We start from the raw sequence: 22959 nt of genomic DNA, 5'->3' as shown, positions 1-22959 counted from the left end.
AAAAACAGAGAGACGGAATCCCACAATCCCCTTCAAGGATACTTGGCCCAGTGATCTACAACTTCCCAGTAAGTTCCACCTCTTAAAGTTCCCATCACCTTCCAATAGCACCAAGCCAGTGACTAAACCATGAAGATGGACCTTTGAGGACCACTCCATATCCAAGCTAGTCCATGATAATCTATCCAGGACCTCAGAGAACCACAAACAGAGGGGATTTAGCACATGCAGCTGGTGAGGGGGATGATCTCAACTCTTCTGTTCACTTTACCTATATGAAAACACAATTGGTCATTCCATTGCCTCTGCTGTGAATTACAGTTGTGTTTTTCTGTTGAATACTTTTCAGAAATGTTGCAGTGTGAAAGCTTCAAGCGAAGGATGATGGCTGTCATGTCCTTAGAAGTAGTTTGCTTAGCAAATGATCAATACTGGAAATGTATTTTGGATGCAGGTGATACAAAATACATTAACTATCTTTTTCTTGTCACGTTTTAAGTAGAGCTATATTATATTCAGGTCAATAATTTTAGTGTATTATATATAGTATATAATACACAAATATTAACATAGACATACATATTTAATGGTGGGATCAGATGCAAAGCACATACTATACCACTAAACTAATACATACATACATACATGCATACATATATATATATTTAAAAAAATGTGTGTGTGTGTGTGTGTGTGTGTGTGTGTGTGTGTGTGTGTGTGTATGTATGCTCATGCACATGCATGTGTTTTTCAAGACAGGGTCACACATACGACCCAGGCTGGCCTTGAACTTGTAATCCTCTTGCCTCAGACTTTTTTTAAATTAAAAATGTATACATTTGATCATGTTTTTCTCTTTCTCAACTCTTCCCAGGTCTTCCCCACCTCCCTGCCACCCCAGCTTCATGTTTTTGCTCTCTCTGTAAACAAACAAATAAACAAAACAAAAACCCAAGAAACAAAAACAAATCAAGAAATGAAACTAAGTCAAAACAAACAGGAAAAAATCTGATATGACAAAAATCTCAGAACAAAAGAAAACAAAACAAAAACTCCACAGAAATACCAGAGGGTTCTTTTTGTGTTGACCAGCTATTCCCGGTTCTGATATACCTAGAAAGATTCCACTGGAGAAACTGATTTTTTCCCTTTGCCAGTGGGTGTCAATGTAGACGGCCTCTTGCCTAGGGATGACTGGTTCTTACCATCTTTCTACTTCTCTTCTGTATAGAGCCCCGAGCCTTTAGGGGAGGGGCTTGATGAAGACATTCCTTTTAGGACTGAGTGCTCTAAAGTCTCTCACTCTCTACGCACTGTCCAGTTGTGGGCCTCTGTGTCAATTCTCATCTACCTTGAGAAGCCTTCTGATGAGGGTTGAGTGAGGCACTGATCTATGAGTAAAGCAGAATGTCATTAGGAGTCATTTTATTGTTATGTTGTTTTAGCAGAAGAATAATGGTAGGTTTCCCCTAAGGCCCATGACCTATCTAGTCTCAGGGTCTTGGCCACTTTGGCAGTGTCAATTGTGAGTTCCATTGCCTTATAGCTTTTGAGTGCTAGGTTTACAAGTGTGTGCAATCCAAATTTACTTCAAAATATGTTTTTAACTATAACAGACACTTTTAGTTGATTTTAAGCTTCTTTTTTCTTTTCTCTAAGATCACTTTTGTCACCTTTATATTTTATTTTCATGTAAAAGTTGCACATGGTCAAAAAAACTATGTATATTTTAGAGGAAATCTACTTCTCTAAAAACTTGAAATTTTAAGAATAAAAAGAACTTTAGTATACTAGCTGTTCTAGTATAATATCTAGTTGTTCTAGTTTAATATTGGTTATGATAAACTACCCTGACAAAAAACAATGTAGAGGAGGAAGTGTTCATTTCAGTTTGGAATTCCAAGTTACAATCTATCATTACAGGGAAGTAAAGGATGTGGGAACCTGAATCAACTAGTCACATATATCCACAGTTAAGAGCAGGGAGAAATGAATGCGTGCATGCTTGCCTCCTTGTGCTCAGCCTTTTTTCTAAACTTACAGTCTAGGATCCCCTGCCTAGGTCATGGTGTCACCCACAGTAGGTGAGTTCTCACATCAATTAACATTAGCAATCCAAACCATCCTCCACATATATGCTCAGAGGTCAACCTTATCTATATTAGTCCTCCACTGAGACTCTCTTCTTGCATGATTCTAGATTATGTCAAGGTGATAGTTAAGTGTAACCATCACAGTACTGCTATAATTACTTTCATTTATAATTTATTCCAGTTCTACACTTGCACAATTTGTTTTTTAAATTGAAAACTAGAAGAACATGGCAGACCAGGTTTGTAAGTAGTTCTGCATTTAGAAATTACATGATGGTTTCTCTGGCCTAGTTTCTTCACTAATCAAATGGGTCAATCCCATGGACTTGTTCTGAGAGCAGCACTGTCCGCCATAACTTTCTAAAATGATGGGAATGTCTGAACTGTCTGTATGGTACCTACTTCCCTAATGTGCATATTGAGACATGCATTTTCCATGAATATTGATGAATGAACAAGCTTAATTTTATTTAACTCATTAAAAACATGTTTGGAAAAGCTCAATGTCCCCAAAAAGTCAACAATAGATAGTTTCATTTCAGGTAGATAAATAAACAAGCCTCAGTTATACTCATATTTTTCAGAACTTTGTGTGTCTTCTGTGGTGTGGTTTCTTCTCAACTAAACTGATACAAACCCAGCAAGCATTCAACTAAAGCCAAGTTTTCTATTTTTTACCATGCCCAATGACTGATTATAATAAATAAGGCTACTGTTATATTTGACTAGATCAGCACTTTTTTCACTTTTTGGTTTAAGATAATGTATGATAGCATATTCAAATAATTAAACAGTTACTGCCACACCAAGATAAGTCAGTACCCACAGCAGAACTTTACCATGTGATACCTCAAAGCCTTTATCAGCTAGGCATGGTGAGGCACACCTTGACCCCAGCACTTGGGAAGCCAAGACAGGAAGAACTGCACAGTGGGTTTCTGTGTAGCTGGAGTTTTCCTGTGTCCTGTCCAGTCCACAGCTGCTCAGACCCAAGTAAACATACAGAGGCTTATATTAAATTAAAAATGCTCAGCCATTAGCTCAGGCCTACCACTGACTAGCTCTTACATTTAAACTCAGCCCATTTCTGTTCATCTCTATGTCGCCACATGTTCCGTGGCTTTACCTGTGTGCCATTACATGCTGCTCCCTGGACAGGGGGGTTGGCATCTCCTAACTCAGCCTTCCTCTTCCCAGAATTCTCCTTGTCTGCTTATCCCACCTATATTTCCTGCCTGGCTACTGGCCAATCAGCATTTTATTTATCAACCCATCAGAACAACACATTCACAGCATACAGAGCAACATCACCTGTCATTTCTGTCTACATAACCAATTATCAACTCTTTAGGACAAAAATCAGTATTTTAAAGATGGCTTGAATTTACTAATATAGTGTATGATCATGTGCTGTATGAAATTAAATATGCAAACAGTAAAAAAGCCACTATCTTGTGATAAGACAAAACTATTTCCATATCACTTCAAGTTGTTATTCTGTATCTTGTAGAACTGTCTGCAATTACTTATATTGCCATACCATGAACATTATTTCAATATTGTTGGGATAAATTTACTATAATTGACTTTGAAAAACTAATGCTCATCTCATCCTTATCTTTACAGGCACCATTCCTGCTTTAATCAATCTGTTAAAATGTCCCAAAATAAAACTGCAGTGTAAAACTGTTGGGTTACTGAGTAATATCTCAACCCATGTAAGTGTAGTACATGCTTTGGTGGAGGCAGGAGGCATCCCTGCTTTGATCAACCTGCTGGCTTCTGATGAGCCCGAATTACACTCCCGCTGTGCTGTCATTCTGTACGATATTGCTAAGTGTGAAAACAAGGATGTTATCTCCAAATATGTGAGTTACTGTTTTATAAAACATCATTTCGACTTGCCAGGGACCGGCCTCAGCAGTTTCAGGGTGTGAAGGATGGAAAACCTAGAAGGCGCAATAACGACTCAGAGATAATGTTCATGCAAGCTGACAGGTTACTTTGGGCTTCTGCATTTGCTAAGTTTCTTTTTCTTCCCTGGCTTCTCTTAGCTTCTCTTAGCTTCTTCTCTAACTTCTCTTACTTTAGCTTCTCTTACTTCTCTTAGCTTCTGCTTTTGCCCTGGTGACCTCAGTCTTTTATTATCATAAGAAAGGGGGGAACAGAAAAAAAGGGGAAATCACCCAATACAAAATGTTCTCATGATTCCAAAGATTATTCTTAGAAAATCACCAATATATTCTTCATCATCTTTTACTAAACACAGGAACCATCCCAGACTTAACACCAAAGGAAGCATAATCTATTTTTATTATTAATGATTATACAATCTTTTGAGCACTTGACCCAAAGGTAGCAACATGCAATTTCGCAAAGAAAGGTAAAAATAAGAACAGTGGTCAATGTACCAGACAGTCACTTCCTTCTCACACAGTCTGCTCCAACCTCAAGACCCCTGTAGCCACCTAAGCTCCTCCTCAGCCCTCTGCAAGCACTAAGCCCCATGACTGGTGGGCTACAATGACCTCAGACAAGAAATCTGTCCCTGCAAGTCAGCAACTTCTGTCCTTCTACATCCAACAATTCCAAGGAAGACCTGATCCAATTTTCAGCTTAGGAAGCTCACCTTTCTTGGCAGCTCTTCAATCTAGGAACCCAATAAAGCTTGTAGCAATCACACTATCAATTGTCACATTATTTCTACACTCCTTCAAAAGGAATAAAAAGTATCTGAATTAAAGTTGCCATCTCCCTTTCTTGGTGGAGGCCACTATTATCCTCCTATTCTAGATTCCCACACTTTTAGTTTGTCATCCCATCTATATGTTACTCCATCCACAGTCTTCAGCCAATACCCCTTAGAGTCTCAAGTTTTACACGATGTCCTTGGAATATTCTCAGAAACTGAATTATTCATTGTGGCCAATTTAAGTCCAGTGTGTTGGTACACATCATACCATGTGCAATAGTTGACCACACATTCAGTACAGTTTATCCAAGCCTAAAAAGCTTCTCCAGGCTGCAGGTTCTTTTCCATGAACTGCATAACTGCCTTAACTTCAGCCTGGGTGATCATCTCTGTATAATTTCCTGTGAAATTTATTTCACTCCTTTCCTGCATCACAGAAATCACCATTGATCTAGGAACACAGAACATGAAGATCAGATAGAAGAAAAAGACTAGTATTACAAGAAATATTTATATGGAGGAGGACATGACATGTGCACGTATAAAGCATGACCTTGGGACACGTAGGCATTTCTGCCTTGGCCCTCTAGAGGCATGCTAAGCAGAAGATCCGGAGGGGAACACATGGAGGGTTGATGGTCCACAATCTCAGGTTCTCTTTTCTCCAATCTCTGCTGGCAGCACATCAGCCATCTTATATGCTGTCCCCAGCATCGACTGGCAGCCATTCTTTCACATAGAAACTGGAGATCTGTGTTGTTACAGAGTAACAAACTCTTAGGGATGATCAGCTATAGGAGAGGGAGTGTTTAGGAAAAACACTTCAGCAAGCAGTGGGCATGTAGGAGGTCTGTAGCCCAACTGGCCCAAGAGGCCTAATGCTCATCATTAACAAGAGTTCAGATATGAGTAGCCCCGGAGAAAAGATGGAGCATTTTTCATAATATATGCTGATCGTTTCATGTTTATATGAAGATACTAGTTCTGTCTGAGAAATATATCCTAATTATGTACCAGAAAGAATTAGAAGAAAATTGCTTTTGCTGAACACCAAGCAATTGTTACTACACTTTATTTCCTCAAAAACAAACCAAAACTAAAACAAAAAAATCCTACCCTATTGTGTCCACTAATGTTTTAAGATCTTTCTGTAGATGTTTACAAATGAAGTGAAGTTACTTGATATAAGTTTCTTCAGTTTGATATAGTTGTTTCTTCAATATGAATTGAACCATCTGCATTATAAAATGTACCTTCCTATAGACCTTAATGCTTTTTACCTTGGGTTCCTTGTGGTAGAAAACCATGTATGTTTATTCTCTGTTTTCTTTGTGCTCTTCTGCGTAATTTGCCTTTTTTTAAAACTTCTCTAAAAAACTTTAATTGCTGTGTCTAGTATCAATCCTTTAGAAAATATATTGGAAATATAGTTATATCCAAGTCCAATTTCAGTTACTTAGTTTTATCCTATTTAAAATCTCATGTTTATTGGTTCTGGCAATTAGCCAGAACTAGGGTAAAATTCCTCTATGTATGTAGTATATTTACGCTGTGCTATGCCATTCCATTTTATTGGGTCAGAAAATGAATGTTTGTGTGTTTATCTTAGTTCTGCAATAATATTGTATTTTTCTGGATAAGAGTTACTCAGTTGTCTTAACTTTCTGTGTGACACCACTAGATGCTTCTGTTTACACACAAATGTCCTCTACTAAATAAAAATGTTTGCAGGAAGATTTCAGACTTTTAAACAAAATTGCATCTATCTTAAATGAACTCACATCCCTTTTTGTTTCTTTTTAGAATGGAATCCCGGCTCTGATAAATCTCCTGAGCCTGAACATAGAAAGCGTGCTGGTGAACGTAATGAACTGTATCCGGGTGCTATGTATCGGAAATGAAAGCAACCAAAGAGCCATGAGAGACCACAATGGTATCCAGTACCTCATCCGGTTTCTGAGTTCTGATTCTGGTGAGCCTCAACTTGTCTGTTTAAGAGTGACCAGATTTACCAAATGAAGCAAACATGATCTGGATTTGTCAGTGAACAAATATCTTGGATTTATCTTTGAATGGATCCTTGCACACAATATAACCCAAATATCTTGAAAACTTAAAACTGCCAAGTTCATAGAAATAATTGACTCCCCAAAGTATATTAAAATGTTTAACCAGACATTTGCATAAATAAAAATATAAGCAGGAATAATGAAAATAGAGCAAATAATATGTTTAGGGAGGACATTTCTTCGTGTATAAATTAATATTTATTTTGATCATTGGAAGCTATTTTACAATGTACATCAAGAACTTCAGACTTGCTCTTATATATCTGCTATCAAAATCCAAGGCAATCAGCAGGCAGTAAGCCTTCTAAAGTGCACCACAGTCCCAGGATCCCCAGGAAGTATCAGGCAGCTTCTACAGCAGCTGCAAAGGGTCACCTGCATTTCACAACAACAACGCCATCCCAGTGGGCTTACACTGCAGTATGAATAACAACAATGTCATCCCAGTGCGCTTACATAGCAGTATGAACATGACATTTTAAGGATAAAAGCGTGGGTACAGATGTGTCCCTTTTTGTTCCTGTTTAATTTGTCATCTGTCCTTCTGCCCAAGTTTATCATATGTAAGTATAGAATAAACATGAAATAAAAACATTGGTTAAAAGACAAGCCAAGGATAAGGGTCATGCTGCAGAGAGCTTGCATTAGTTTAGAATTTCAACTTCAGCAAGTATCATTTTCTAAGAATCAGTATCATGTAGTAAAGACACTCAAAGCTTCCCTCCCAACCCTTGAGTTTTCCAAGTTTTTCTGCACCACTCACTGTGCTCTCCTTGTGGAGCAGCACAGAGGGGCAGTTCTATGCACAGTTCAACCGCATCAATTTTATTTATAAGTCTTCATCTTACTTTGTTTGTACCATTAATTAAAACTTCCCTGACTGTTCTAGATATTATAAAAAGCAGTAATTATATCAGTAACTTAAGTAAATGAGTTCACAAAAAGTAATAGGAATAAATATTTAAAACAATTCCCTTTTAGATCTAACACCTACCTAAAAGCATTGTTTTCCTACACTGGAATCTACATTATTCTCTTACTTTAAGGAGTAAGAAGAATTTAAATTTAAAATTTTAATTATTTTTTCTCTGAGTGTAAATTTTACATATAACTTCAGCATTTTAACAACTAATTCTCTTTGCCATGGACTGGGTTGCTCAGTCATAGAGTATTAAGAAAATAGCATCAAAGTTCATTTGTGGTCTTTAGATGTTTACTTTACTTTTTTAAGAAGGAAAGGTTGATTTGGCAAACTAATGTTTAAGATTGTTTCAGAGGAAAATTACAAATTTCTGCCCAACTTTGGTGGCAAATCTTGATGAAGACTTTATTATTGTTATTATTGAGACAGTGTCTTACTGGGTAGACCAGGCTAGCCTAGAACTCACAGAGATCCAGCTGCCTCTGCCTCCCACGTGCTGGAATTAAAGGCATGTCCAGCTTATTTACACAATATTAAAGTGCAGGGTTTTTTTTTATTAAAATCAAGGCAGTACTGGCAACTAAATAGCACAGCAACTAAACCATGGAATCAAAATTAACAATCCTAATGAAAATAGATGAGCATCGTTTAACACTACATAAACTATTGTCAAAGAATATGACGTCACTTTTTAAATGTTCTAGATGGAGGTCATATCTTGAATCATGAGAAACATTAAACCTGAACTGAGGTTTAAAATAAACAATTAATATTCACTTAAAAGGTTTAAATCACAAAGTTAAAGAAAGGCAAAAGAACTGTTGTAGACTATAGGCTGTATAGAGACATCATGAATAAAATGCATGCTCTCCATTTGGTTCTATACTGAGAGAGAAAAGAGTCATAGAGGACATTACAGAATAGCAGACATAATACGATTAAAGCATTGTTATCTACTGATTGTATTATCTGTATGTCTACACAGAGCCTCAAATGTGTGTGGGTCCCTGCTGGCATCACAGTGACAGCAAAGTCATCCACAAAGAGGCAAGAAGGAAAACTTGGTTCAGCCAGACTGGCTCAAACTTCAGGAGTCCGATGCCAGGCAGTCTGTTGCAAGCATTCTTAAACACAGTACAATTTGGTAAAAAAGTTTCCTGGTGTAATACAATCCCCGATGCACAGGAGGCATAATTACATTAAACTCAACTCAAAGTATATGTGATTTCTTCCAAGAAGATGGGTTCTAGAGATTATCTACCTGTACTAGGTTAGGAGCCTAAGTAAGGGTCTGGCCTGGTCTTGGTCATACAGACAATGTAGAAGTCATCTGGGTTATTCACCACCTCCAGTCCTGGTTGTGGGAACTTAGGAGTCTCTGGCTATACAGATAATGTAAGGGTCATTGTAGCAGGACTCTTAGAGAGTCTTATTAATAAAATCAAACCTGAGCCAGGTAATGGGGTGAATACTGGAAGGTCAGAGAGACAGAACAAGCCACAGCTAACCTCACCTGGCCAACTTCTCGGCTGGTCTTGTTTCCTCAGACTGGAAGCCTCTGTGTCCTCATATCCGAATGGCTCTCAGCTGAACTGCTGCTCAAAACCTAAAAGCTTAACCAGCCAAATGCTTAACCAGCCAAATGCTTCTTGTTTCTGGTCTTCACTCCTTATATATCTTTCCTTTCTACCATCACTCCCTGGGATTAAAGGCTCGCTTTCAGGGATTAAAGGCATGTGTCATCATGCCTGGCCATTTTCAATGTGGCCTTGAACTCACAGCGATCCCAGATGGATTTCTACCTCTGGAATGCTAGGATTAAAGGTGTGAGTGCCACCATTTTCTAGCCTTTGTATCTAGTGGCTGTCTGTTCTCTGACCCCAGATAAATTTATTAGGGTACACAATATTTGGGGGAACACAATACCACCACAGGTTATTTGGACTACTAGCCACCTCTAGTCTCAGTTGTGGGAGCTTGATACACCCTGGCCCTACAGATAATGTAGATCACCAGGTAGTCAGGCACCTCCAGTTCTCAGTCTTTTCCTTTGAAAGGACAATCCAGTGTGCTTAACATTCCTGGTTTCTGTGGTGATCTGTGGGCACAAGGACCTTCATGCTCCCAACATAAATGTAGAAAACTAAATTGTAGCCTGGCATCGTGGTACACTCCTTTAGTTCCAGTAGGTAGGAGGTAGAGGCAGGTGGATCTTTGTGAGTTTGAGGCCAGTTTGGCCTATATAGTGAGCTTCAAGCTAGCCAGGGCAGAATAACATGATAGATAGATAGATAGATAGATAGATAGATAGATAGATAGATAGAGTGAAACTAAGTTGTAGCCAGATAAATATATAAAATCAATGTAGCAGTGTATTAAATTTACAAATGCAGGTGAAGTATATACATTCTCTCACTCATTCTTTGAACCTTTCTGTAAATTATAACAAAATAAAATGAAATATCATTTTTGTTGATCAAGTTATCAAGTTTTATGTATTCATTTTGAATGATAATATTTATATTCAAGAAGACAAAGTCAAATTGATATGCCTGAGCTCTGATTATGAAAGAATAAAATGCTACTGATTCCTTTAGAAAGCAGTTTACTGAAATGTAAAGAATTATTCCAGTAATTCGCCATACTCAATCTAAAGAAAAAAAAGGCATTGATAAATATCTACATGCTAAGAAGATTTCTCCTGGAATTACTTAAAACAGCAAAAAGTTTGAAGCAACATATATTTTTAAAGTGTGAATAGCTAATAAAATGTGATATAACCATTAATGCAGTATTTAGAAGGCATTTGTGACTTTTATGTTCATGAAAGTATGGAGAAAATATTTCAATGGTAAACAAATATTCTGGATATTATATTTGCAGTACGACTATATTGAATATGTCTATAGTTACCTAAATATGCCCAAGTATCTGTATAAGAAGTAGTGGACAAAATAAAATCTAGATGGTGAATCTGGACAGTTTATTTTTTGTATTTTTGTTTTCTAAATTTTCTTTGAATTTATGAATTTAACTTTGTACTATGGGAAGCTATCCTGAAATGTGCTAAATTTACATTTTTGATGAGTGGTGTACTTACTCTTGACTCTTTTGAAGATGCGCTGAAGGCAGTGTCCTCAGCTACAATCGCCGAGGTCGGCCGTGACAACAAGGACGTGCAGGATGCTATAGCAATGCAAGGGGCTATTCCTCCCCTGGTGGCTCTTTTTAAAGGGAAGCAGCTCAGTGTCCAAGTGAAAGGTGCAATGGCTGTGGAATCCCTGGCGAGTTACAATCCTTTCATCCAGAAGGCATTTCTGGAAAGAAAATTAACTAAAGATCTCCTGAAACTTCTAAAGGTAAGGATTTTATCATTACCCTTCCAATGGTTTAGATGATTTACTTAATTTTGAATTTCATTTGAAGATTTGAAAAAATCAAACCAAATTCCAGAATGCATGCTTTATAAAAAATATAGATCCCTGATGTGTTCCAAACATGTTCACTGAATGAATGGCATGTTTTTGTCTTAACAGGCCTTTCAAATAGATGTTAAGGAGCAAGGAGCCGTAGCACTTTGGGCTTTGGCAGGACAAACCCTGAAGCAACAGAAGTACATGGCAGAACAGATTGGCTACAACTTTATAATAAACATGCTTTTGTCTCCATCAGCTAAGATGCAGTATGTAGGTAAGGTAACTTCTAGACAGACTGCTGGTGTAGACACCGAAGTCCATACCCACCTCTTATTGTTCTTTATCAGGAGGTGAAGCAGTCATAGCTCTCAGCAAGGACAGCAGGATTCATCAAAACCAAATATGCGAAGGGAACGGCATTGCACCTCTGGTGCGCTTACTGAGGATTAATAAGATAGCTGAAGGCACACTTCTGAGCGTCATCAGAGCAGTGGGATCCATTTGTATTGGTTTGTACGAAGTCTCAATTTTCTAATTACGATGAGAAAAATAAGACTTGGGTAGAGAATAGAAAATTTGCTTCTTTGTCTTTATTCACACCATGAATTATAAGACTTATAAATGGTTTCTCCAAGGCCTTGGTGAGTTAAAGTGGTGACATTAAGAATGTCACATCTGCCGGGCGGTGGTGGCGCACGCCTTTAATCCCAGCACTCGGGAGGCAGAGCCAGGCGGATCTCTGTGAGTTCGAGGCCAGCCTGGACTACCAAGTGAGTCCCAGGAAAGGCGCAAAGCTACACAGAGAAACCCTGTCTCAAAAAAAACCAAAAAAAAAAAAAAAAAAAAGAATGTCACATCTGCCTTGCTCTTGAATTCTGAGTAGAATAGAAAATGAAGACAATGAACACTGACTATTTCAAATGAAAAGAATCACATTTATTTTAAGAGAATTTTAAAATGTAGAGTCATAAATTTCTTAATGTTAACATTCAATTACATTTTTTTCAATTCTAGTTCATTGATATAAATAAATAATTGTTTGCTTATAGAAAGTGGTCTTTGTTACAAAAGAATTGACTTTTTGGGTCTATGAAAAACTTGCAGAGGTTTTAGTGATTGACCTACCAGTAACATTTGGGTTCTTTGCTGGAGGCTGTGGACTATGGCTTGCAAACAAAAGAAAAAGAGGCTTTCTGTGCATGTCTGTCTTTCCAGGCGACTGTATTTTCTCAAAAGTTCCCAGATACTGAAGTTAGTAGATCCACTTTTATTTCCTGCTTATGAATAATACCTGCAGAAATTTATTAACTGTCTGAAGACATAAATAACCCAGAAAATAATGTCTTTCATAGTTGGAATGTATGACAGACATTCTAGTTATTAATAAAATTCTAGTAAATGGGGGTTGAAGAAATGGCTCAGTGGTGAAGAGAGCTTGTTCCTCTTTCGAAGGACCTGAGTTTGGTTCTCAGCACCCTGCCTATAACTCCTGCTGGCTTGTGGGGGCACCCATACACATGAGCATACACAGATACATTCACATAACTAAAACAATTCTAGGAAATGGTAACTAACACACATGTAGGTAGAGTTTTTCATCTAGACTGCAGATCAGCTCTGTCCTACCAGCCACTCCCCAAATAACCACACACAGACTTATTATTAATTATAAATATTTGGCAAATAGCTTAGGCTATGAACAGCCAGCTCTTACAACTTAAATTAACCCATTTCTATTCATGTGCTGCCCCAAGGCTGGCTTACCTCATCTATTAACTTCCCATGTTGCTTCTTCTGTGTCTGGCTTGCAATGCTCAGACTCCACCATCCTTCTTCCCAGCATTCTCTCTGCCCAAAAAATCCTGCCTAGCTATTGGCCAATCAGCTTTTTATTAACAACGAGAGCAACACATCTTTACAGTGTACAAAGATTGTTCCAAAGCATTTCCCCCTTCTATCTAATTAAAAAGGAAGATTTCAACTTTAACATAGTAAAATTATATACAAAAAAAACCAGTTATCAAGTAGGAATTACAGTCACAATATCCAGTCCATTTGTATTTGGCAAAATTACAGAAAATATTCTATTATTTATTTTATCTTTGTGAGTCTAAAGTTTTATACCTAATCTACCTTTTATTATAACTAAGGAAAATGTTAAGTCTAATTATTTAGTCTTTAACTCTATCAAAGACCCCAGAATGGTGCAATATTACCCAATGACAGGGACATCTGATGCCTGGACAGTCATCCAAAGTTCTTCTGTAAAGCTGGGGCATCCATCTTTGGTCTATAGGCTTAGTATATCTGATAGACATTTCTAAGAAGCAGGAATTTTGAAGGACTGTCCTACTTTGTCTTGGCAAAGTTTGGCAGTCACTTTTTTTTGCATCCTGCTTGCTGGTCCAGTTTGGACAGTATATTGTCAGCAATTGAGACAAGGGCAGTTTCTTTGCCCAAATGGCTAGCTTTGGCCATGAAGAAAGCAAACTCCTTATGGAATTTTTTCAGTGCCCATCATCATCTTTGACATAAATTGGTGCTTCCAGGAGCAGATGTGTCTAAGAAGAAAATCCTTATGTTATTAAAACATTTTAAATGCCATATTCTGTAGGTCTTTGAAGTGCTAGAAGGCCATCTATATAAATATATGTTTAACCTTGAAAATATACCTAATATGACTACAAATTTGATGATTATAGATAACTACTAACCTGTATTTTTAATTATACATTACATTTTAAATGATCTGTATAGGCATAATACCCCAAACAAGAGTAGAATCATACATAGAGCTTTATAAAATTAACCTTAAATTTGTATCAATAAACCAAAATCAATACCAATGTAAAATATTTTGAGATTAATAGTTGATTTTTTATTAAAGTAGATTCAATAATCTACCCTTTTATCTTATCATTTTTATATCTCTCCTCCTTTTTTCCTTTAGAAAGAGATCTTTGAATTTAACTCTTTTGCCTTGTTTTTTTCCTGACTATGACCAATAACAAGTTGTAACCACCCCCCTTAAATGATGACAAACATTCATAACCAGTCTTTGGGAATGTGGGCATTTTTTTCTAGACTGCTTCCTGTTGACTGGGTACTCTGGCATCTTTGGGGAATCCTAAAAAAAAATTACAATAATGATTAAGTCTTGGTTGGAGTAGTTGGTGAGGTTGGACCATCTCAACTAGCATCCTTGAAGCTGTTCTGAATGCAGAACTCTGAGTAAATTGCAACAGAGGCATTTTGAGGTGCTGGATCACCTGGGCCATTTGTTTTCATTGGTGTCTGGTCCCCTTGCTCTGAACATACATAAACTTTAAAGGTTACATATATATTTGAATTAATACAAGTATAGACTCTATGTTATATACAAGTTGGCCAAAGATGATTTTTTTTTTGTTTTATGTTTGAGCAGACAAAATGTACATTACATGTTTTGTAGTTTTTCTAGGTTTATTTCTTTATGTCTGTAGCCAGGATTTGTAGGGGTTTTCCCCAATAAAACCTAATCCATATCAACCTGGAATGAATTCACAGCCTCTCATTTCCTGTAGAAATAAAAGCCTAACCTGTGTCCCAAAGCAACACACCTTTTGATTTCCATTTTGAAGTCAAGATATTTTTAAATATATAGGTTAGTTTAATCTAGCAGCTTTCATAGTCCAATGTCTCAGCAGCTATTGCTCCTTCATCAGCAGTCAAGAAATTCAAAGACGACACAATAACATACAGGATCCAGACTGTCTATGTAGTTCCCATCTTTACATGGCTTATTATATTTTTTATGACTTTGTTCCTTTTTTAAGGACTTTCTTATTTTTAAACTATTTTTTTTAACTTATGACTGTATATATCCTTTTTCTTCTCTCTCCCAAGCCTATGCATATTTTTAAACACACTGTAATCCATTTAGAGGTTTTTTCCTTTACTGAGCATCTGTCTTGATTTTTGACAGCATGAGATGAATCTTAAATTGTTGCTCCAGCTGCTGGCACTGCTCAGCTTAGTGCATGGTACATGGCTGTTGGCAGCTGGCTCCATCCCACAGGCAGCAGCCAGGAGACGCCTCTCTGTGCCACAGCCCACATGAGAGACTGTGGGAACCCACCATGCGGCTTAGCTCATGGTGCACTGGTGGGGCTCATGCTGACCACTCAGGCCCACAGGCAGAGGCTCGGAGATGTGTCTCTGTACTGTGGCTGGCATGAGAGACACAAGACTAGGAAGCCATGCTTGGCTCCATTTTTGTGTGTTTAGAAACTTTTTTTTAAAGTTTTCTCAAGTCTTATATGGATGTAGGTGCCAGACATTTGGGTGTCATTTATAGGCAGAGTTTTCCATCTAGACCACTGATCAGCTGTGTCTCACCAGCCACTCCCCAAATAACCACACAGAAACTTATTATTAATTATAAATGCTCTGTTGATAGCTTAGGCTTGTCTCCAGACAGCTCTTACAACTTAAATTAACCGATTTCTATTAATCTATGTGCTGCCCCAAGGCTCCTTTACCTCATCTATGAACCTCATGTGGCTTCTGCATCTGGCTCACAACTCTCAGACTCTACCCTCCTTCTTCCCTGTGTTCTCTCTGCCCCCAAAATTCTGCCTAGCTATTAGCCAATCAGCTTTTGATTAACAGTGAGAGCAACACATCTTTATAGTGTACAAAGATTGTTCCACAGCACATAAACATATGATATATATATGATGGCTATTTGGTGAAAAAAAATATATATATGACATAAATGTATGACATATATTTGTAACATTTATCTAAATTATGCCAGTATTAATAGAAACTCAGAAATCAAAAATTGAGATAAGAACCTGATAAATCCAAGGGACAGAGGAGGGGTGATGGGCTGACCCTACTCTCCATGTTTTCCCAATCTAAAAGCCTCCAAAATCCCCCTCAGCCCTTCCTTCTCTCTTCCTGTCCTTTTATATTCAACTTCCTTAGTTCTCCAACAACTCTATGGCTAATCCCTGTCAGCCAATCACTGACTCTGTCCTTGATTCAAGGTGGCTTTATTGGCACCACCGAGTGGCAATGCAAACAATTCTCCCACAATATTTCCCCCTTTTTGTCTAAATTAAAAGGAAAGGTTTTAACTCTAACATAGTAAAACTATATACAGTAAAAACAATGATCAAGTAAGAAATGCATTCACAGTGTCTAGTCTATTAGTATTGGGCAAATTCAAAGAAAATACTCCGCTATCTAATCTTATCTTAGTGAGTCCAAAGTTTTGTACCTGACTTACTTTCTATCAAAACTATGGAAGACTGTAACTACAACTATCTAGTCTTCAACCCTATCAGAGACCTGAGAATGATATAATATTACTTGAGTAAACAGAAAGTGCAGAGCAAACAAATTCCAAAACTATAGAAATGACAGAAACAGCTGCCTGCCTGGATAGTCACCCAAGGTTCCCTGCAATGTTGGGGTATCCATCTTCAGCCCACAGGCCTGGAATAGCTGACAGATTTTTCTGTGAAGCAAGAATTTTGAAGGACTGTCCTACTTTGTCTTGGCAAAGTTCAGCAGTTGCTATCTTTTTGTCCTTCTTGTCCAATTTGGACAGCATACTGTCAGAAGTCAAGGCAAGGGCAGTTTCCTGCCCAGTGGCTAACTTTTGCCACCAAGAAAGCAAACTCCATATGGAGGTTGTTCAGTGCACATCATCTTCTCTGAAGTAAATTGGTGCTGCCAGGAGCAGACATGTCTCACTGCCATGAAAAGCCTTATGTTATTAAAACATCTTAAATTCCATATTCTGTACATCTCTAAAGTTTTTGAAGACCACCTATCTATCTAAAATATATGTTTGACCTTAAAAACATACCTAACATGACTACAAGTTTATTATAGATGATTAATTACTAACCTGTATTTCTTGATTATCCTAAATAGTTTGTAATAAAAACTTTCAAGGATTAGAAATTTACATTACATTGTTAAATGAGCTGCATAGGTATAATACCTTAAACAAGAGTAAAAACATATATACAATATAACAAAAATAACCTTAAATTTGTATCAATATTAAAAAATAACTAAAGAAGTATAGAAAAATATATAGAGGATGTTCTAACAAAAATAACCTTAAATTTGTATCAATATACAAAAATCCATACCAATGTAAAATATTTGAACTAGTAATTGCTTTTTAGTCTAAAAGTAGATTGAATAACCTAACCTTTTATCCTATCATTCCCCTGTTCCCCCTTTCCTTTTCAGAATGAGATCCTTGAATCTTACCTCTTTTGTTAAGTTTTTTTTTTTTTACCATGGTCAGTAATGACTTGTAACTAACCCCCCTAAATGATGATAAACATCTATAATCCATCGAACAACCAAAAACCACCCTCCCCACCTCTTCAGAATATAGGTGTCATGTTTTCTAGACTGCTTCCTGTTTTCTGGAGGTGACAGCATCTTTAGGGTACCCTGAGAAAATTGGAATAATGGTCAAGTACTAGGAGAGCTAGCTGTATTATTTTTTGTTTAGTTTCTGTGTGATGGCAAAGTGTAGAGCTTATCTGAAGTCCTGGCTGGAGTAGTCTGTGAGGTTGGACCATCTCAGCTAGCAGCTTTGAAGATGTTCTGGATGCAGAATTTTGAGGAAACTGTAACAGAGGCATTCTGAGAGGCTGCATCAGCTGGGCTACTTGTTTTCATTGGTATCTGGCTCTTTTGTTCTGAAGACACATGAACTTAAAAAGGTAACATATGTATCTGCATTAAAACAAGTATGGAATGTGCGGTGAGTATAAGTCAGCTAAAGATAATTTTTTGTTTTATGTTTGAGCAGGTAAAAGGCATCTGTTAACTTTATAAGTTTGTTTGGACTGTGTAACCAAACTTCAATCTATTGCAAACTTCAATCAATTGCATATGAAAGGATGACATCTAATAATAAGTCATGAGGACTCTGTAGTCAATAAGATTTATCATATCTCACTCAGTCTCAGAGCTGTTCCCATACAGAGGGATCAGCATACATGTCGCCTGTTCTGTAGTCTTTCTTGTCTTCCTCCCTCATGTCTGTAGCCAGGATCCTCATAAGTTCTCCTCTGGTCAAATCTGATCTCTTTTAACTTTGAATGAATCCATAGCTTTTTGCTTCCTGTAGAAACAAAGCACAACCTCTTCCCTAATGCAACACATTTCCTGATTTCCATTCTGAAACCAAGATATCTCTAAAGTATCAAGGCTGGTTTAATTCAGCAGTTCCTTTCACAATCCCATGTCTCTCCGAAGCTGCCATTCTCTCAGCATTAAAAAAAAAATAAAGTCAGCAAAGCACCATACAGGATACAGATGCCCTGTGTATTTCCCATCCTGCATGGCTTATTCTTTGTATATTACTTACTCTTTCTTTAAATACTTTATTACTTTTAAACTATTTATTTTTTCTATGACTGTGTATACCCATTTTTTTTACTGTATCTGTTTAAAGGTTTTCTCAGTCTGGACCACTTTACTGAGCACCTGCAGCCTTCTCTGTCCTTGTGAGCCAAGCCTTAAACCCCACTGTGTAGTTGAGCACATGGCACTGGCTGACTCAAGCCAACAGGCAGTGACTGGGAGCTATATCAGTGTACACCATGGCCCATCTAAGAGACTGTGGGATTAAGAAGCTGCATCTGGCTCCCTATTTGCATGTTTGGAACTTTTCAAAAAGCTTTCTCAGGTCCTATGTGGAAATTTGTGCCCCTACATTGGACACCATATGTAGCAAGCTTTCTTGACCCAACTGCCAGCATGCAAATAATGACATGGAGACTTACTATTAATTATGAAAGCTTGGCCTTTAGCTTAGGCTTGTCCTACTAACTCTTAAAATGTAAATTAACCCATTTATATTAATCTATGTTCTGTTACTTGGCATCACCTCTCTTCCATCTTGCACCTCCTGTTTCCTTTCTGTGTCTGGCTGGTGACTCTGCCTTTCTTCTTTTCAGAGTCCTCTCTGTCCCTGAAAGTCCTATCTAACCTCTTCCTGACTAGCTATTGGCCATTCAGCTCTTTATTAAATAAATCAGAAGGCACCTTGACAAAGACACATTTTCACAGTGTAAACAAATATTCCACAATATATATAATATATATATATATATATATATATATATATATACACACACACACACACATATATGTATATATGTGTATTGCTTGATCATCCCCCAACAACAACTGTCTTAATATGTGAGTGGTGAAGGAGAGAAAATAAAATGGATTAAATGGGTGTTGTTCATTCTACTCCCCCTAGTTAATGTGAACTGTCCAAATAACAATATGTGGGTGTCACTGTTCAGAGATACCTAAATTTGTATTTTTATTTAAGTACATAAGCTTACTATATTTATATCTATATAGTGTATATATAACTATATTATTCTATATTTAAGTATATAAAACTACTATATATGAAATGGCACTCCTTAGCAAAATAAAATTAAATTGTTTATACATATTCACAAAAATGAGATTGAGTTCTCTCCTGATATTAGATTACAATTTAAAATATAGAATTATTTTATTATAAAGAAAATTTTTTTTAGTATATGCAATTTAAGAAAGCTGGAAATTTTAACTCAGTGATTAGTCATTTTTGTAGATTAAAAAAAACTTTTAATAGAAAACAATGACTATAAACTTGAGTACCAGAATATAATGTTTTTAAATAAGGATAGCTGTTATTCTTTAGTAATGTAGCATTTTTCAAATTTATGTGCTATGTCTCTTATTATAAAACCATCTATAATTCTAACAATGAATCTCCCATGTTTATTCATTCTGCCCATTAAAAAATCAAAGGGGGTATTAAAATAGTGTCAATATACACTGTTTTTAAAATTTGTTAGCCATATTACCTTAAGATAGTTTATAAACCAAAGTCAAGCTAAGTTTGACTCTACAATTTACAAGATGAAATAAAAACATGACCTCATTGACCTATGAGAGCTTCACAGGTGTGGCCCACACAAGCAATGCCATGAGTCAACGGTTCGTTGTGGAGGAGAATGCCTTTCCTGTACTTATTCAGCTACTAAGAAGTCACCCTTCTACTAACATTAAGGTATGGATTAAAGTTTTAAATGTTTTCTGACATAGTAAATGTAATATTTTAAGAATAATTTGTATCTTAGATTATGCAGGTTTACAAGCATAACGATTTAACTTTTAAAACAAAGTTCTAAAACTTTTAAGAAGAAAATATTGATGTAGTAAATATTAATTTCTTCAAATATGATAGGAAATTCTTATGCACTTACTCTAATTATTTTCCTTAGCCATTCACTGTGTATTCAGAGAACAGCTTCCCACCTCCTCAGTGATTGTTAAAATTGTGTGGGAAGAAGGGCCCTGTTTCTCAAGAACAAGGGAATACCCATCAACATAGCATGCATGGGTTGACTGTTAATCAGTGCTCCCAGATGAATTACTTTACGGTCTTTCAGAGTTAGTCACTCTTTCTCCCACTAGTAAAATGCCTTCAATAAGCCAGCATCAATTCAAACCCTTTTACCAAAGCCATAGAAATTCAGAAATTCTATTGGTGGCTAAGCAGGAAAATATAACATACATTTATAGAAAATTAAAAATACATTTTCTTCTCATAGTTTGCCAGGGCTCCGTTAGTGATGAGGAAAATGAAAAATATAGAATAATGTGTTAGTGAATAGTAACACTTCCTTTTATAGATATATTGTAAAAAAAAAAAGATAAGTTATTTGGCCTCTCAGGATATAAGAAATAGAAAAATACAGGAGATTAATGTGTAAGTGAATAGTAATATTTCCTTTTACAGGAACATTATCAGAAAAGATGTCATAAGATATTTGGCCTTTCAGGAGACAAAAGGGATGATTTTATTGCAAGAGTTTAGTGGGGAAATAAAGGGAAGCAGAAGCTACAAATCATTTTTGGTTTGAATTACAAATAAAATTATATAAACTTTTAAGATATAAGTATATTTCATAAGACTATGGAAATGCCATATAAAATACATTTATATTTAAATGTGTTTCATGGGAAAACTTCTATTTTTATCCATTTATAATTCAATTTATTTTTCAATGGTGTTAAACTATAACATAAATAGTTTCAGTCATTTTCCTGAAAATTAAACTCTACAGTGGATAGAATATTTCCAATTCTTAACATTTTTTCATAGGCAGGCACGGTACAGCACTTTTAAAAGCTGCCCGTTAAGTCCAGCAATGGACATGGTTCATCATCCTAATGGAAGATAAATGCAAGTTAAATGACTCTAAAACTAGAAGAAAAAGACTATTCCTTGATTCTATGTTTATAAAACTTTGCTTAAATTCTTAGGCAGTCCTTTACAGTTTGATAGCTCTGTGATCATTAGCAACTTAAAACAGCTTTTTAACCCACGCCAGTAAACATTTAAAAGTTATATTTAGATGTGGGAGGGATACAAATACATATGTAAGATTATGATAGCACCTCTGTGCATGCCTTGCTGTCCCTAGGACATGCCCCCCAGCACCCTCAGGAGATGTGCGATGATATCTGGTCACAGAGGAGATGGGTATTTCCTGATCATTAAAATTTATGAGGGACAGTCCTCCAGAAACTGTGTTACTCTTTAACAGTAGTCAAAGAATTATAGTCAACACATTGTGCTTTAAAACACTTTATAATTATATTCCCATAATCTAGCTTGTATAAATATTTAAATAATGAATACATTCTTCAGTAATGCATGAATGAAACATAATTTCTGAAAACCACATATTTAGGTTGAAGTGGCATTTTCTTTGGCATGCATCGTCCTAGGGAATGAGTTGCTACAGAAAGAATTACAAGAAAAGGAAGGATTTGAGTATTCTGATGTCCTTTATCTTCTTCACTCCAAAGAAAAGGTAGGGTCTTCACATACCTCAGCGTGATCACCTAGGGGAAATGGTTCTAAGAAAACACAACCAGTTATGATCAAGTATTCTCCATGGCAACATCCAAGCTTATTATTTAAGAGAATCTATAAACGCTTTTTTTGTTATGAGTTTCTAATGGTGTGATAATACAGTTCCAAATTTTTCATAGTTGCCTACGTGTTCCTGACATGCACAAATTTAATGTTTGGTGGAATCTCTGTCCTGAATCGAACCTTTCACTTAATTGCATGCCCTCCCAATCCCCTGTTATGCATTTCTTACCCAGAGAACACTGAGGCTTTGGAAATGCTGCACGGTAAAGAGCGATTTCTCCAGACAGCTAATATGAGGCAATTATTTTTCTTTAAAAATTTTCCCCAACAATGTCTTATTTCTCTACTTGATAAGAATGAAATGTATTTTTAATAGACAATAACTTGCTACAGAAAGAATTACAAGAAAAGGAAGGATTTGAGTATTCTGATGTCCTTTATCTTCTGGCAAGCAACCTGTAATGAAGCAAATGAAACTGATTGGCATTTCTCCTCTTTCCAGGACATTTGCCTGAGAGCAGGTTATGCACTAACTCTTTTTGCCTTCAACAATCGTTTTCAACAGTACTTAATACTGGAAAGTGGAATGCTAACCTTATCTATTTTTGAGCCTTTTCTTCGATCCAAGGTTGAAACAGAGAAGGCAATGGCAGCATTTCAGGTACACAGAGCATAAGATTTCACACTGGCAAGTACATTGTCTTAGTGAACACTTCCTTACTGGGGATTCAGAAAAATGTTTATTAATTTATGAAATTTGGTATTCTGCACATTAGCCCTTCTACCTCA

The 22959-nt window shown here is 36.6% G+C and overlaps 1 protein-coding gene across 6 annotated transcripts in view; it reads left to right on the top strand.

Annotated features, from left to right (window-relative positions):
• Positions 1 to 22959, top strand: part of Ankar (ankyrin and armadillo repeat containing) — a 67146-nt gene that overhangs the window by 29211 nt on the left and 14976 nt on the right. For 5 of the 6 annotated variants that reach the window (XM_059278021.1, XM_059278018.1, XM_059278019.1 and 2 more), the window contains exons 11-19: positions 350 to 454; positions 3720 to 3961; positions 6589 to 6757; positions 10894 to 11135; positions 11313 to 11466; positions 11540 to 11701; positions 20186 to 20292; positions 21983 to 22105; positions 22673 to 22831. In XM_059278021.1, coding sequence (XP_059134004.1) covers positions 350 to 454; positions 3720 to 3961; positions 6589 to 6757; positions 10894 to 11135; positions 11313 to 11466; positions 11540 to 11701; positions 20186 to 20292; positions 21983 to 22105; positions 22673 to 22831 — 1463 coding nt within the window. The remainder of the gene's footprint in view (positions 1 to 349; positions 455 to 3719; positions 3962 to 6588; positions 6758 to 10893; positions 11136 to 11312; positions 11467 to 11539; positions 11702 to 20185; positions 20293 to 21982; positions 22106 to 22672; positions 22832 to 22959) is intronic. The other variant, XM_059278022.1, reaches the window with a different exon arrangement.

Source organism: Peromyscus eremicus, chromosome 13 (genome assembly GCF_949786415.1).
Source record: "Peromyscus eremicus chromosome 13, PerEre_H2_v1, whole genome shotgun sequence".
In the NCBI taxonomy this organism is placed as follows: Eukaryota; Metazoa; Chordata; class Mammalia; order Rodentia; family Cricetidae; genus Peromyscus; species Peromyscus eremicus.
Note: the sequence above shows the minus strand (reverse complement) of the source record. Positions and strands in the feature narration are given on the sequence as shown.